This window comes from Mastigoproctus giganteus, chromosome 10 (assembly GCF_048544385.1).
Source record: "Mastigoproctus giganteus isolate SK-2022 chromosome 10, ASM4854438v1, whole genome shotgun sequence".
Taxonomy (NCBI): Eukaryota; Metazoa; Arthropoda; class Arachnida; order Uropygi; family Thelyphonidae; genus Mastigoproctus; species Mastigoproctus giganteus.
In genome coordinates, this window is record NC_143584.1 from 57,502,874 (window position 1) to 57,517,742 (window position 14,869).

Below are 14,869 nucleotides of genomic sequence, written 5' to 3' on the forward strand. Positions count from 1 at the left end.
CTTTCAACTATTTCTGATAGTTGAAAAAGATTCAAATCGCGCACTAAATGTCTGACTGCCAATAAACAAGCATTTGTCCGCTTCCCGCCTCAGTGTGTTCCATCAACTAAGTAGACGTGTTACTTGTTTGTCTCCACCTAATAAAGTCACGTGCAGACGTATTTAAAAATTCTAATTTTCTACCCCTGTTAATTATGGATAAAAGAAAGAGTGAAAAACAACGTGACTGTAATAAAAAAAAACGAAAAGTTATTACTTTAGCTGATAAACTTGAAGTTATTAAAAAACATGAACGTGGTGCATTCTGAATTCCACTAGAATTTTGGGTGTGAGTGAGTACTGATAGATTTTGTTTGGATTGTTAGGTTTGCTGTTTGTAAGATTTTGTTGGTTGTGTATTCAATTTATTGAAGTCTGTAAGACCTGATTATCATCAAAGACTTCCTGCTCCTTGTCCTGATTCCAGTTTGCATTTCAAAATTCCATTTTTTATTTGGTTGATAAGGTAAGGGGTGCTAGGCCATGCAACATATCACAGGATAATGATCACTCTTCAAAGGATTACTGTGTATGTCAACCATTCTAAATTGGGTATAAAATAATGACGGTAAGGAAAGGTCAACAGCTAAAATCAATCCCTTAAGGAAGTGTGTGTGTGCTGGTAAATATTCGGTATACAGGCAGGCCTCGCTTAACGCGAGTTCGATTAACACGGTTTTCAGTTACCGCGATTGGAAAAAATGATACCACTTTTTACTTTACGCGATTCAAATTTCCAGTTAACGCGATCTTTTATTTCTGATAGTTGAAAAAGATTCAAATCGCGCACTAAATGTCTGACTGCCAATAAACAAGCGTTTGTCCGCTTCCCGCCTCAGTGTGTTCCATCAACTAAGTAGACGTGTTACTTGTTTGTCTCCACCTAATAAAGTCACGTGCAGACGTATTTAAAAATTCTAATTTTCTACCCCTGTTAATTATGGATAAAAGAAAGAGTGAAAAACAACGTGACTGTAATAAAAAAAAAACGAAAAGTTATTACTTTAGCTGATAAACTTGAAGTTATTAAAAAACATGAACGTGGTGCAAACCATGCGAAAATCGTAAGAGATCTAGGATACAGTGAGTCTACCGTACGAACTATTTTGAACCGTAAGAACGAATATAAAGAGAAAGGTAAAGTTTCATCATTTTCTTTTGTCTTACAAAATACCAGAAACAGAACTCTAATAATGATTGAAATGGAAAGACTTTTATCAATTTGGATAGAAGATTGCAATCAAAAAAGAATTCCATTATCTAAGGACAATATTCAGAGCAAAGCTATTAACCTTTTTACTAAGCTCAAAGAAACAAAATATCAAGGGGAGACTGAAATGTTTGTTGCTAGTTCAGGGTGGTTTGGACGTTTTAAAAATCGAGCACGACTGCATAATGTTAAAGTAACAGGGGAAGCTGCTAGTGCTGATGAAGATGCTGCAGCCAAATTTCCTGCAGAATTGCAAAAAATCATTCAGGATGCTGAATACGACGATCGGCAAATATTTAATGTAAACGAAACGGGCGTATTTTGGAAACGGATGCCAACTAAAACTTATTTGGCTGCAAATGAAGCATCACTACCTGGGTATAAAGTCTCAAAAGATCGACTAACACTTTTATTAGGAGGTAACGCTGAAGGTGATTTTAAATTGAAACCCATGCTTGTGTACCGTGCACAAAATCCTAGGGCTTTAAAAGGATACAGCCATCGCACTCTTCCAGTCATTTTTCGTTCAAATAAAAAAGCATGGATGACCAAAGCCCTATTTGAAGACTGGTTTACGTCTTATTTCTGTCCAACAGTTGAAGCCTATTGCAAGAAATATACTTTTATTTTAAAGCTCTGTTGCTTTTAGATAATGCACCTGGACATCCTTCTGCACTTGGTGACTTAAATGAAAATGTGAAAGTTGTTTTTTTACCGGCGAATACGACTTCGTTATTGCAACCCATGGACCAGGGGACGATTGCAATTTTCAAGGCTTACTATCTCCGCAGAACCTTTGCACAGGCACTTGAAGCTATAACAGGAGATAATGCAATTTCTGTACCAGAATTTTGGAAAAAATATAACATACGATTGGCCATTGAAAACATTCATGCAGCATGGGAATAAGTGACAGCCAGCAATATGAGAGCAGTTTGGAAGCATCTTTTACCCCGCGCAAACGATTTTACTTGCTTCAAAGATGCAGTTCAAAAAGTTATTGAAGACATAACTAATATTGGTAATGAACTTGGTTTCAAAGGCTTGGATGCGGCTAACGTTCGAGAATCACTGAATTCGCATTTAGAACAGCTAAGTGACAATGATCTCCTTCAAATAGAGCAACAGCGTGCGCACGAAGAAGCTGAAGAAAAAGAGTGTGAGCCAGATGAAAATGTTACCTCAAAGGAGATAACGCTAAAAGAACTAGGCGAAATCTTTCGTATCGCAGAGAACCTTAAACAAAAGGTAATGGATGTTGATCGTAACATCGATAGAAGCATGTTATTTCGCCAGGGCCTAGAGAAGCTTGTTGTCGGCTATCGGAAATTGTATGATGCAAAAACGAAAGCCAAAACTGTTCAAACGACTGTGTTCAAATATTTCTGTAGCAAATAGTTAGTTTCTCCATTATATATTTTGAACAATAAACATTTAATTCTATAATTTTTATTATCTTTTACATGGCATGCAGTTAAAAAGTTATTTAAAAGGTATTATTTAAAAGTTATTTAAAATTCTTTATGGACATTCCAGAAGGTCAAGTACCAATTATAATTTTTCCTATTGGTTATGATATTCGATTAACGCGGTTCCGTTTTGCGCGATGCGCTTGCGGGACGAATTAATCGCGTTAATTGAGGCCCGCCTGTATTGCATATAACTGCATATATATTGTATATAATATTGCATATATACTGATACACTAATATAATATAATAAAAGAATTATATATAATTCTTTTATTATATTATTTTTTTTCTTTCATCTAATTATAGAACTGTTAACAAAAGGAAAGAGTTGTAGTGATTTCGTTTGTTCTGTTTCATTGGTAGGCGGAAATGTTGCATTTAAACTGTACTGGAAAGTGGACACTTGACTTTAACTTCTAACTTCTCATATTTAACTTGACACTTTAACTTCGGGATTGTAAAAATTCTTCCATTTCTGTGTTAACTATCAAGATCAGATACCAAGACTGATCAGATATCAAGACTGAGCTGGTCAGGAATAAAGAAGGCCAGCTGGGAGATCAGTTAGTGGTAACAACCTTAGGATGGTTTCGCAAAGTGGAATAAAGCATCACTTACAAGTTAATTAGTTTTAAGCATTATTGAATGAAAAATTAGTGCTATCTGTGAAAGATTTTATTTGAATTTCATGAATTTATCATTCAATGAACTAAATAATTTTGATTAAAAACATTACATAACGTAATTTATCTCAAAATGATTTAGTAATTTAGTTTTTAAATTCTATTTGTTCAGGAAAAAAAAAAAAAAAAAACACTTGTATAATGTGTATAAAATTGTAAACTGCTAATAATGAGACCTTACTCTTGGGTGGCCTTGAAAACAGTTATTTTTCAGCTTAACAACTTAACTTGAGTTTATTTGACTTTGTCATTATATCAATTCAATATCTATTGGAAACATTTGTTTCTAACTTATATTATACTAAAATGGTGGAAAACATTATAATTGATTACATTGATGCTCTCCTCAAAAAATAAAAAACAAAAAAGTTATTTATACACCAACACTACCACTAGGTCATAGGAGTTTACAATTAATCATTTTTACAATGAATAAAATCATTTACTGTATTAAATGGGCTTGAACTCTCTCATTCTTCACTACCAGCTATGTTGTACCTTAAATATATAAGTAAAAGAACAGTATATTTATATAAATATATATTGCTTGTCACTAAAACTGTCCCATCTAGAAGAATGAATGTTACTTGAAAATCTGAATGCAAAACTATGACAAATATGGATATAAATAATTGGCACATCAAGCTGATTGGCACAGTAAAACAGGGCCCGTCAATGCTATGGCCAAACCGGCTTCACCCAAAGAGGGGTCTCATTTTCAGTGTAAATATTTTATAATAATAATAGTTTTTTTGGATGACGGAAAAACATGTATCAATGTATGGATGAATTAAACAATATAATATAAGAAAAATATAACTATATAATATAGGTGTAAAAACAGCATAGACAACTCTTAAAGAAAAAAGCTACGATAGTAGTGTAAAGGCGATCATTTCAACTGTATCTCATATTGTGCTCATCCTTCACAATGAGTTACCATGTATTGCACTACCTCGAATAAGTAACGCTTCACTAATAGAAAAGACTATTGTTACTTATTCTCAGTGGGGTGCACATGTGAGAGGTAAAATTAATAAGTCTGTTGAAAAGTGCAAAGATGGATGCGTAAATTACACAAAATGCCAAATGCAATAGAAGAAGGATAGCAGAAATTGGAGGCATGACAATGTCATATATAAATTTGAATGTCCATATTTTTGTGAAAGTTCTACTGCTTTATCTCCCCCCATTTGATTTCACTTAGTTTTATTCTTAAATTTGCTTTTCTTCCACAGATATAGACAAGTATAGAAACACAGTCTTTGATACATGATCAAGTGTAGTCCTCAGATGAAATACCTGATTATGTAATGCACTGATATTTATTTTTAGCTAACATCAGATTTTAATTTTATAATTTCTCTACTCCTTTCTTGGACTTATAACCAAAATTGCCCACCTATATCTGATGCTTGCTATTACTCCATATATTAATTTAATCATTTTTTGCTTTACAGTTAATTGGCTTCTTAATTCAACCTATAATTTAGCTAAATTCATTATTTCACATAGGATATTCACATTCTTACTCTCTATCTCACGCCGTCAACAACTCCAATTTCTGCTAAACTTCTCCTATTTGGCATTTTGTGTAATTTACGCATTCATCTTGGCACTTTTCAACGGACATTAATTTTACCCCACATATAAACTTTTGTATCCTTTGCTGCTGCTTTGCACACTCAGGTGCAAATGTCATTTTTATCTCTCTGTTATCAATTAACTTTTTACCCCATTGTTAAACTTATTACACACACTGAAAGGACACAATTCGTGGGATACCTGGTTCCTGGACAACGTAATGCTGTCACTCCTCTCGCTAGTGGATGAACCCACCGCTTGGCAGTTATTTAGATACACTGCGTTCACGTAAACAGTAATTCGATGTCAGTATGGATAAACATCGTGGGTTAACTGACTTTGAAAGATGGATAACAGTGGGTGCTTGATGCAAGGATTACTATTGCAGAGGTGGTACAGAAATTGCACCATCGCCATTCGACAGTATCAAGAGTGTATGGAGAATATGCCATTTCTGGAATAACATCTCTTTTGTGGACAAAGCTGTGGGTGGAGAAAGGTGGTCGACGAACGTGGTCGATGTCTGTCTCATTGTTTCAGCCAACCGGAAAGCGACAGTGCCACAAATCGCCACAGACTTCAACGAGGGAGGGAGGTGCCAGAAATGGCACCTCCCTCCCTCCCTCCACCAAGACCATCAAGCAATCATTAGCAATAGGTTATGAGAGCTGCCAACCCACCCGAGTCCTATTGTTAACACCACGACACAAGACTCCATGTCTCAACTGGGCAACAGAATACTGGCACTGGACCATGGATGGTTGGAGACAAGTCTCCTGGTCTGATGAGTTATTTCAATTGGAGAGGAGAGAGTTCGTATATGGCGGAAACTGCACGAAGCTATGCACCTGTCATGTCAACAGTGAACTGTTCAGGCAGGTGGATGGTTGGTAATAGTCTGGGACATGTCAACTGGTACACACTGGGACATCTAGACGCATCTCTGAATAGTCCAGGTTACGTGTACATCCTTTCAGACCATCTGAATTCCCTTCATGGTCATTGTGCAACAATAGAGCAATGGACTCTTCCAGCAGGACAATGCGCCTCCCAAGAGAACCGTGGTGACTAGGAACATGGTTCAAAGCGCATTCAGCAGATTTTACCACCATGCAATTGTTTCCCTGTTCACCAGACATGAATCCTGTGGAGCATCTTTGGGATGTTGTGGAAAAGTCTCTTCGAGCTTCGGATCCTCCACTCAGGAATGCAATGGAATTATGGACAGTAGTGTAGCAAGCCTGGATCAAAATACCCATGGAATGCTTTCGTGAATTAGTGGACTCAATGCTTCTCCATGTGGTTGCCCTTACCTAGGCGAAAGTTTGGACCTACCCATTACTAGGTAGGTATCCCATGATTTCTGTCCACTCAGTATATATACAGTGGATTCCGGTTATTTCGGCCACCGGTTAATCGGGGCAGCCGTTTATTTGGGGCAAATTTTAAAAAACAGAAACCAATCGATAAAATAACCAGGGTTTACTTCGCTTAATTGGGAAAGCATGCCGTTTAATCGGGGCAGGAGACTGCGGCACTAGAGATTACCCTACGATTGTCTCCGATGGTACCACGTGGTTCGGTCGAAATTCTGGCGGTCACAATCATAAAACAATAAAAACAATTAGCAGTCATCTGTTTATTGGGATTTTCTGTTAGTGAAATCTATCATAAACGGACAGTAAACTCAATCTTACTGAATTTGTGATAATACAGACAGCTGGAATTCTGTGGGTTATTATGGTGAAATGTGTTTATACTTCCATGAAATCTTCAATGATTTAAAAAATTAATTTTCGGATCTTCTCTTCATTCGTATTTTTAAAGCTTTGTAACTCGTTACTCGGTTCTCATTTGCGCATATCGTGTTACTTGCAATTTGTGTGTGCCGTGTTCTTTGTTATTGATTGCTTATCTTTTTACTGTTTTAAATTTTAACCCCCACCCACAAATGTCAGTGAACAGAAATGTCAACTGGTTAGTATGTACATATTACAGTATGTATTAATTATTCCGATTATCATGTATCATTTAATATTTTAATTGGTAAGGTAATAAAGGGTAAATTTGTGCTTAATATATACTTGCTTTTATAGCCTGTGGATAATATTCCTCCTATTTTCGCTAATTAGAATCGCTGTTAAAATTCAATTCACAAACGTGATCACAATGACCCCGACGCTTACTGCACATCGTATAGTGAACGGTACTTTATTATGTCGAGTTCGTCGTAACATGATTTGGTTGTACAGTGAACCAATTGTAAAGGGGGATACATTGTATTTTTAACTATTTATGTGAAACTTCGGATAATTGGGGCAGCCGCTTAATCGGGCCAAAGTGAACTAGTCTCGATGTGTCCCAAATAACCAGAATGGACTGTATATATATATTAAAGGAGCCTCAAATTTAAATATGGCAGCAGGCCTGTTTCATTCTTAAACCAACCCTGCAGTAGAATATTCAATAACATGACTGTTGCTACTGCCCTGATATAGAAATCTTACCATAATTCATAAAAAATCAGCAATAAATAATTCAGAATTGTTCACTTTTTTTGATGTCACCTTTATTTACAATTTATTATGAATACGACTGTGAAAAATCTATTTGTATTAAAAACATTTTAATATAAAAATCTATTTATATTAAAAACATTTTTAAATTATTTTTGAGCTGAGCTTTAGACATGTGTGAGTGAATTGTAAATCAACTGACTTCCACAAATGGAAGTCTTCCAATTTACTTTTCACCCAACGACTTAATTGAATATTAAAATGTTCAATAACATATATTCTCAAGGAGTATAATAAATGACGCTCCGCTGCATGTACTTCAACTACTGGGCATCAGTCAGATGTTTCCGCATCATAAAACCAGAGAGCATATCTACTGAATCGTTAATTGCATGATTGCTAACAGAGATTTCTGTCTGCATCACAGGGATACTAAAATATATTTCTGCATCACAGGTGTCCAAGCATGAACACTTGTGTGCCCAGCTCAGAATTAATCATTTCTTGTCTACAATGATATCTGCCGTGCCACTTATTTTTGGCTTGAAGCATGCACTCCTTTCAGTAGGGACAATTTCACTGACAAGCAAGTTATGTATAAGCATATTTATAGATTTATTTTTATAAAAGGACTACCTTTTTCTTCACAAGTGAGTCCCCTCACTGAACTTAGTCTTTCCAGAAGCGTTCGCAGCTGCATCACTCTGTCTGCTCGTACATAGAAATTACTGGTGAAAAAAATTACAATTGTTCTAGGCTCAAAACCTATGATCAACTTAATGATATTTAACAATACAGACATGGAAACATTACTAATGAAAAAATATACTACTTATCCAGAATGGAAAGTAACAAATCATTTGTGTGTGTATATATATATATTAAACATTATTTAAAGTCAAAGTAACAGTTGATGAAAAAAAAGAATAAACAAGGTAAGACAAACGTCCAAAGCAGCAGTTAAAAGATGCAAAAATATATAAGAATGTAAGTGAAAATAAATCTGAAAAAAAAGTTTGTATAAATGGAGGTGAGAATTACACAAAGTGCCAGGGACTAGAAGGGTAAGGATAGTAGAATAAAGAAGCAATGTAGATATGAAAAAGGTGAAAGATTGTTAATATCCTAAAAGTTATGATGAATTAAGAAAATTATGGGCTGAATTTGCAAAGCCAATTTGGAGGTTAAGGAACTGTAAAGTAAAATTATTAATACAAATGATTAAACAAAATAAAGCAAAATCAAATACAGGTAGCCCTCATTTTGCACCGATTACTAACCACAAAGCCATTTTTATATTTATTTATTTTTGCAATTTCTTTTTATAAATTGAAAATTTAAAATCGTCAGACAAAATTTACTGGCATCATACTGTGCTATGTATCATGCACTGTTCTCATCTCTGATATGGAAGGCGCCTCCGTAGCCAGGTGGGAAGGAGCAGCAGTGCAGCACACGCTTCTTGATTAGACCGGGGTTCGAGCCCGTCACCACCAAATACGGAGGATGCGGAAAGGTCAGGGAATGACCACCGCATATACCGCAGTATGGCCTTAGTTGCTAATGCTCCTAAAAACCAAAACAACAGCAGTGAAGCATTCAGTTGTTTGTTCTTTGTGAAATTTACACATGTTGGAAATTTATTACGCTAACATGTGTTATTAATTGTGCTATTAATAAATTAAATAATAATAATAGTGATATCTTTGTGCAGTTTTTGCCAATCATGTTATAAAGTTTTAATTTAATAGAACAAAGAAAAGCCATGTCTGATAAAAGAAGTTCATTGAATCCTAGTGCAATATTCGGAGGATGGAATCTGGTGAAAGCCATCCTAATGTTTGTGGGGCTAAAAACATGCCTCCATCGACAATTACTATAACTATGAAGAATGCTAATAAAATAAAACAATTGATGCAAAGTGGTAGGAAAAAAATGTTGGTGCTCAGAACTTAACCGTGATTACCGACTTTATATAAAGGGTTCCATTTGTGCTTTTCCCCCCCAGGAACTTAACCCCGACATAAATCGAGGGCTACCTGTAAATTAAAAGTGGTGGACACGTCATCAGAAAAGGGTGGACAAATTTAGTTATAGGTCGAACAGCGGAAAAGCAAAAATGCAAAATCTAATGTCAGGGGCACTCGCTTCTGAATCTGATTTTCCATCCACGATATAGCACCTGAACGCTGTTTTGTGATCACTGTTGATCCTTTAACATGTTCTTTTATACGCACACTGTCCCCTAAAATAGTATTCGCTCTTGAAGCAGAGAGACCTAATTTCATGCAATATATGACAAACTTTGTCCTCCTTCACACTTCTTAATTAATCATCTTCATTTCTAAATCAATTTTGTTTTGTTTGCTAGCAATGCCAGCACTTGCACTTTCCGTTGATCCCTTTCCCTTCACCATTATAATAAGTAAACAGGAATGAAGAGATTGTTTGTTTGTTTGTTATTTAGGAGCATTAGCAACTAAGGCCATATTGCTCCGGGATATGCGGTGGTCATTCCCTGACCTTTCCGCATCCTCTGTATTTGGTGGTGACGGGCTCGAACCCCGGTCTAATCAAGAAGCGTGTGCTACGCACTGCTGCTCCTTCCCACCTGGCTACGGAGGCGCCTCCGAATGAAGAGAAGATTCTGAAAATTTATTTATGTTTTTTATATGATTGAAGATTTCAATGAAGGAAAACACATTTTACCATAATACTGCAACATAGAAACCCACACAATTCCAGTTATCAGTGTTAAAGCAAGTGCAATAAGATCGAGTTTAAAATAATAAAAAATAAATTTTCTGTTTATACTCCGGGACGACCAAACGGTCAGAGGAGTTCACAAGATAGAATACAAGAAACAGCACAGTATTCAGCAATCACGGGTTTGAACCCCGGTCACTCAAGGCACGTGTACGTATGCACCCGCGCGCCTGACCACTAGGCTACGGTGGCCTTTTTACTACTCATTTATAATTGATTGCACTAACAGAAATCCCAATAAACAAAAAGGAGCAAATTGTTGACACCACTTGACTTCAGGGACACCACTCCAGATGTTACACCAATCTTAAGAATATCCATTAATCACAACTCTCTCCTTTCCACTCTGCAGCCACCCAGCAATCCATTGTACAGTGTGAAGTGCTGATTGGAAGAAAACTAATGCTCAGTGAAAGAGAAAGCCAAGTTTTTTAGATGCAGAGGAAGCAAGATTTGTAATGTGCTTGTGCCAAGATTTTTTTTTTTTTTTTTTTTTGATTTGGTAGTTGTTGGCGCATCGGCTTCTGTGGCCATATTGCACCTCCCAAGGTTTTTGCAGTACTTTGATCCAAGCCCGAGGCGGGAATCGAACCCGCGACCTTTGGGTTGCCGGGCAGGTACTTTACCCACTCGGCTAGCCCGGTCGGCTTGTGCCAAGAGAGATTAGAAGTCAGGATAATACCCAAAAGACATATATATTATCTTACCTAGAAATTCAAGTGTCACCAAATATAAACATAGGAGCAGAAGAATCCTTTTTGCAAGATATAAGACAAGACTGAGTTTTAGAAGGATTGCAATCAACTAAGTTGTCTGCCCCACTGGAGAATTACCTGGAGATCGGCATTTAAGGAATTGGTAGAGGATATTCAAGAAGTTGAAGCTGATTGCTTCAACGTGGAATGCAATGTGCTATCATCAGCAAAACTATGGATAGGATTTCCAGTCAAGGGAAGAAGGTCATTAATATACAAGAGGAAAAGAGTGGGGGAAAGAACTGAACCTTAGAGGACACCAGCATTAGTGGAGAAGACAGATGAAAGGGAGTCGCCTACCATCAACCTCAGTGAGTCATCATAGAGAAAACTGGATAACCAATTACAAAAACAGTTGGAAAACCATAAGATGGAAGCTTGAATAGAAGACCTTTATTCCAAACCCGATCGAAAATCTTTGAGATGTCAAGAGCAACTGCTTGTGTTTCACCGAACTTTTCCATTGAATTTGTCCATCCATAAATGGGTAACATAAGCCAGAATATCACCAGTGGATCGACACTGACAGAATACATACTGGCGACCACTGATAAAACGGAAGGTTTCTAGGTAGTTGGCGGTTAATTCATTTCTCCCTTACTTTAAAAAAAGTAGATGAAATTGCAATGGGATGATAATTGGATGGGAGGGATTTGTCAACCTTTTTAGGAACTGCTGGATATGAGCAAATTTCAAAGCAGAACGAAAAACACCTCTGGAATAAGAAAGTGAAAAAAGGCGACACAGATCAGAAGCACAGGATTTGAGAAGTGGAGAAATATCATCAGGAACTCGAGCTTTCTAAGCATCAAGGTGCATCAAAATCCTTCTGACATCCTTTTAACGGAAGAACGCAAGAGGTATTGAATGCAGCATGTTGGGAATGGTGAAGCTGTTTTACCAAGATCATTAATACATGAGTTGGAAGAAAAATGGGATGCTAGCAAGGCAGCTTTATCCTGGGCCGAAGTGACAACAGAACCATCTGGTTTTGACAGATGTGGGAGCAGAGATGAGCAAAACTTGCTGCCAATAGCTTTGGAAAGAGACCAGAATGCTCAGCTACCATTAGGGCAAGAAGCAAATTTTCTACTCTTCACCTGTTCAAAATCTAGTTTGGACTGATTAATAACTGCTTAACAATTGTTGCAAGCTTGAACTGAATAATTGTAAACAAGCCAATTACAATATGCAACATTCTTCTCCCGAACAGCCTTAGCACATTTATTGGAAAACTAAAGTTTAGCCTCAGGATGAGATTTTAAATTGGAGTGTGGGATAAATGACTCCATTCATACAAGAATAATTTCACTGACACCAGATGAGCAAATGTTAACATCAAAGTTTTGGAACAGTAGTCCCACCAAGGAAAAGAAGAAAAGAAATCTCGCAGTTCATCCGATTTTGCATTCTTGTAATGTCAAACAAAATGAGGTTGGGAATAGCCATGAGATAAAGGCTCCATTCGAGAAGAGACAATCACCAAGTTGTGATCTGTGGTGCCTAAAGCACCACTCACTTCGACCGTGTACTTAGAAGAGTTGTTTGTGAGAAAAAGATCAAGCGTGTTGGCTATATGGTTAGGATTGTCTGCTATTTTTGAAAGAAATGAACAATCTGTGCAAGGTCATTAGTAATTGCAAAAGCCTCAGCATCTCAACCAGCTGGATACGTGTGACTAGAAAACAGAAGCCAGCCGGAGTTGTGAACATTACGTCACTTTTAGGAAAGTTGGACTGGAGAAAGTCAAGTTGCAAAGAGCGGAAGTCGAAGAGCTCGAAGTGATTAATAGAGTTGGTAGAATGGTAGAGACAACAGATGAATTTGACACAATGAGTCAGAGAGATTTTAAGCCAGAAAAAATCGAAAAGAGGAGATTGCAAATTACCAAGTCTCTAACAGGGAATACTGGAATGGACATATACACAAGTACCACCTTTGAGACGAAAGGAATCATACAGCGAATAATTTAGGCAACTGAGATGAGCAGTAGTTCAATCAACCGATAACTAAGATTCTGTAAGAAAAAGTACATGGGGTGTGGCATACTGCAAGTGGAAATGGACAATGCTGAGATTAGAATTGAGACCACGTATATTTGTGAAATTAACTAGGATGTTCATTTTGGGGAATAAAACAACTAATAGATTAACAGTAGCCACTGACTGAGGTGAAAGTGATTCTTGCACTGCTTCTATTGGAATGAGCAGCAGCCTGGAAAACAAGATGCAGGATATTTCAGAGACTGCTGGGAGTCATTGAGGTACAAGTAAACATGTGTTGTATCAGAGTAGCTAAGTATAGAAACAGTTACATATACACGCGTGTACACCAATGCTAGCAGTTTGGTAAATAAATTTGATGAATTTGAGGTATTGCTTAAAACATCAAAGGCAGACATTGTTGGGATATCAGAGACCTGGTGTCACACAGATATAAGGAATGCAGAACTGGAATTTTGAGGGTACAATGTGTACAGAAAGGATAGACAGGATAGGAAGGGAGGAGGAGTTATACTATTAGTTAAGAAACACATAAAATCCAAGGAAGTGAAGCCAGTCGACATCACTGGACAGTGCAGTGTCGAGTCAGTTTGGTGTGACATAAGCATTGGGATATCAAAATTGAGAGTAGGAGTTTGCTATAGGCCTAATGACTCTGATGAGTATAATAAGAAACTGTACAGGGAAATAGGGTGGGCCAGTAAATCAGAGAGTTTTATAATGGGGGATTTTAATTTCCCAGATATGGACTGGAATTTGTGGGTTGGTCACTCACACACTAGCAAGGCTTTTGTGGATTTATTGGATGATTGTTTTCTACATCAGCATGTTCGGGAGGCAATTAGAGGGAGTAATACCCTTGATCTGATTATCAGTAGTGATTCTTCATGCATTAAGAATCTGTAGATAAAGGAACCACTAGGTGGCAGTGATCACAGAGTGCTGAAGCGGGATTTACTCAAAGAGGTAACTACCATCGGGGGTAAAGGGAAGAGTTTTCTCTTTCATAAAGGTGACTACGATGGTCTGGGACACTATTTAAATTCTATACAGTTGGACCAACTTATGATGTTACCAACAGCAAATTCAAAATTGGAAGCATTCAAAGAACTTATTTTGGAAGCTACTAGGCTTTACATACTGACTAAGAAATATTGGGATGAATCAGATTGGTCCACTTGATATCGATGGTTCAACTGTTGATGATCCTGCTCAGGTGGCTAACAAACTAAACGAGTATTTTGCATCTACATTCACACATGAGGAGTTATTCAGGTAGGGGAATGCCAGTGGTTAAGTAATGCCAGTGGCTCGCTGGCAGTGAGCTAGATGATTTTGTAATAACTGAGAATAAATTGGAGGAGAAATTAGCATTAATAGAGGCATTGATGAAAGAAAGCAAGCTTATGCAGCATCAGCCAGAAAAAGAAAAAAAAAAACTTCACCCTTCACACTACACCCTTCCGTTCGTTCGAAATACATGTCCAACTCGGCCTTAAATTTATTTAGGGTATCAACTTCTACAACAAGGGATGGAAGTCTGTTCCACCAACCAACTACCAGTTGGCTAAAGGCAAATTTCCGCACATCATCTATCCTACATCTGTCTTTCCTCAATTTGAATTTATGCCCTCTCAGGTGATTATTTTGAGCAAGAGGCAGAATCCCATCAGCATTGAGCATGATTAAACCATTCAAGGCTTTATACACCTCTATCAAATCACCTTGCCGGTGCCTAGTCTCCAGACACCGTAATTTGGAAAACTGAAGCATTCTTCCTAAGAGCAACCTTTTGTTCCATTCACTAACCTTGTTGCCCTTCTCTGTACTCGTTCCAGCAG

The 14,869-nt window shown here is 37.2% G+C and overlaps 1 protein-coding gene across 2 annotated transcripts in view; it reads right to left on the bottom strand.

Annotated features, from left to right (window-relative positions):
* CYLD (ubiquitin carboxyl-terminal hydrolase CYLD) overlaps nucleotides 1-14,869 on the bottom strand; it is a 645,450-nt gene that overhangs the window by 298,432 nt on the left and 332,149 nt on the right. For both annotated transcript variants that reach the window (XM_090382243.1, XM_090382244.1), the window contains exon 10: nucleotides 8,141-8,232. In XM_090382243.1, the coding sequence (XP_090238369.1) occupies nucleotides 8,141-8,232 (92 nt within the window). The remainder of the gene's footprint in view (nucleotides 1-8,140; nucleotides 8,233-14,869) is intronic.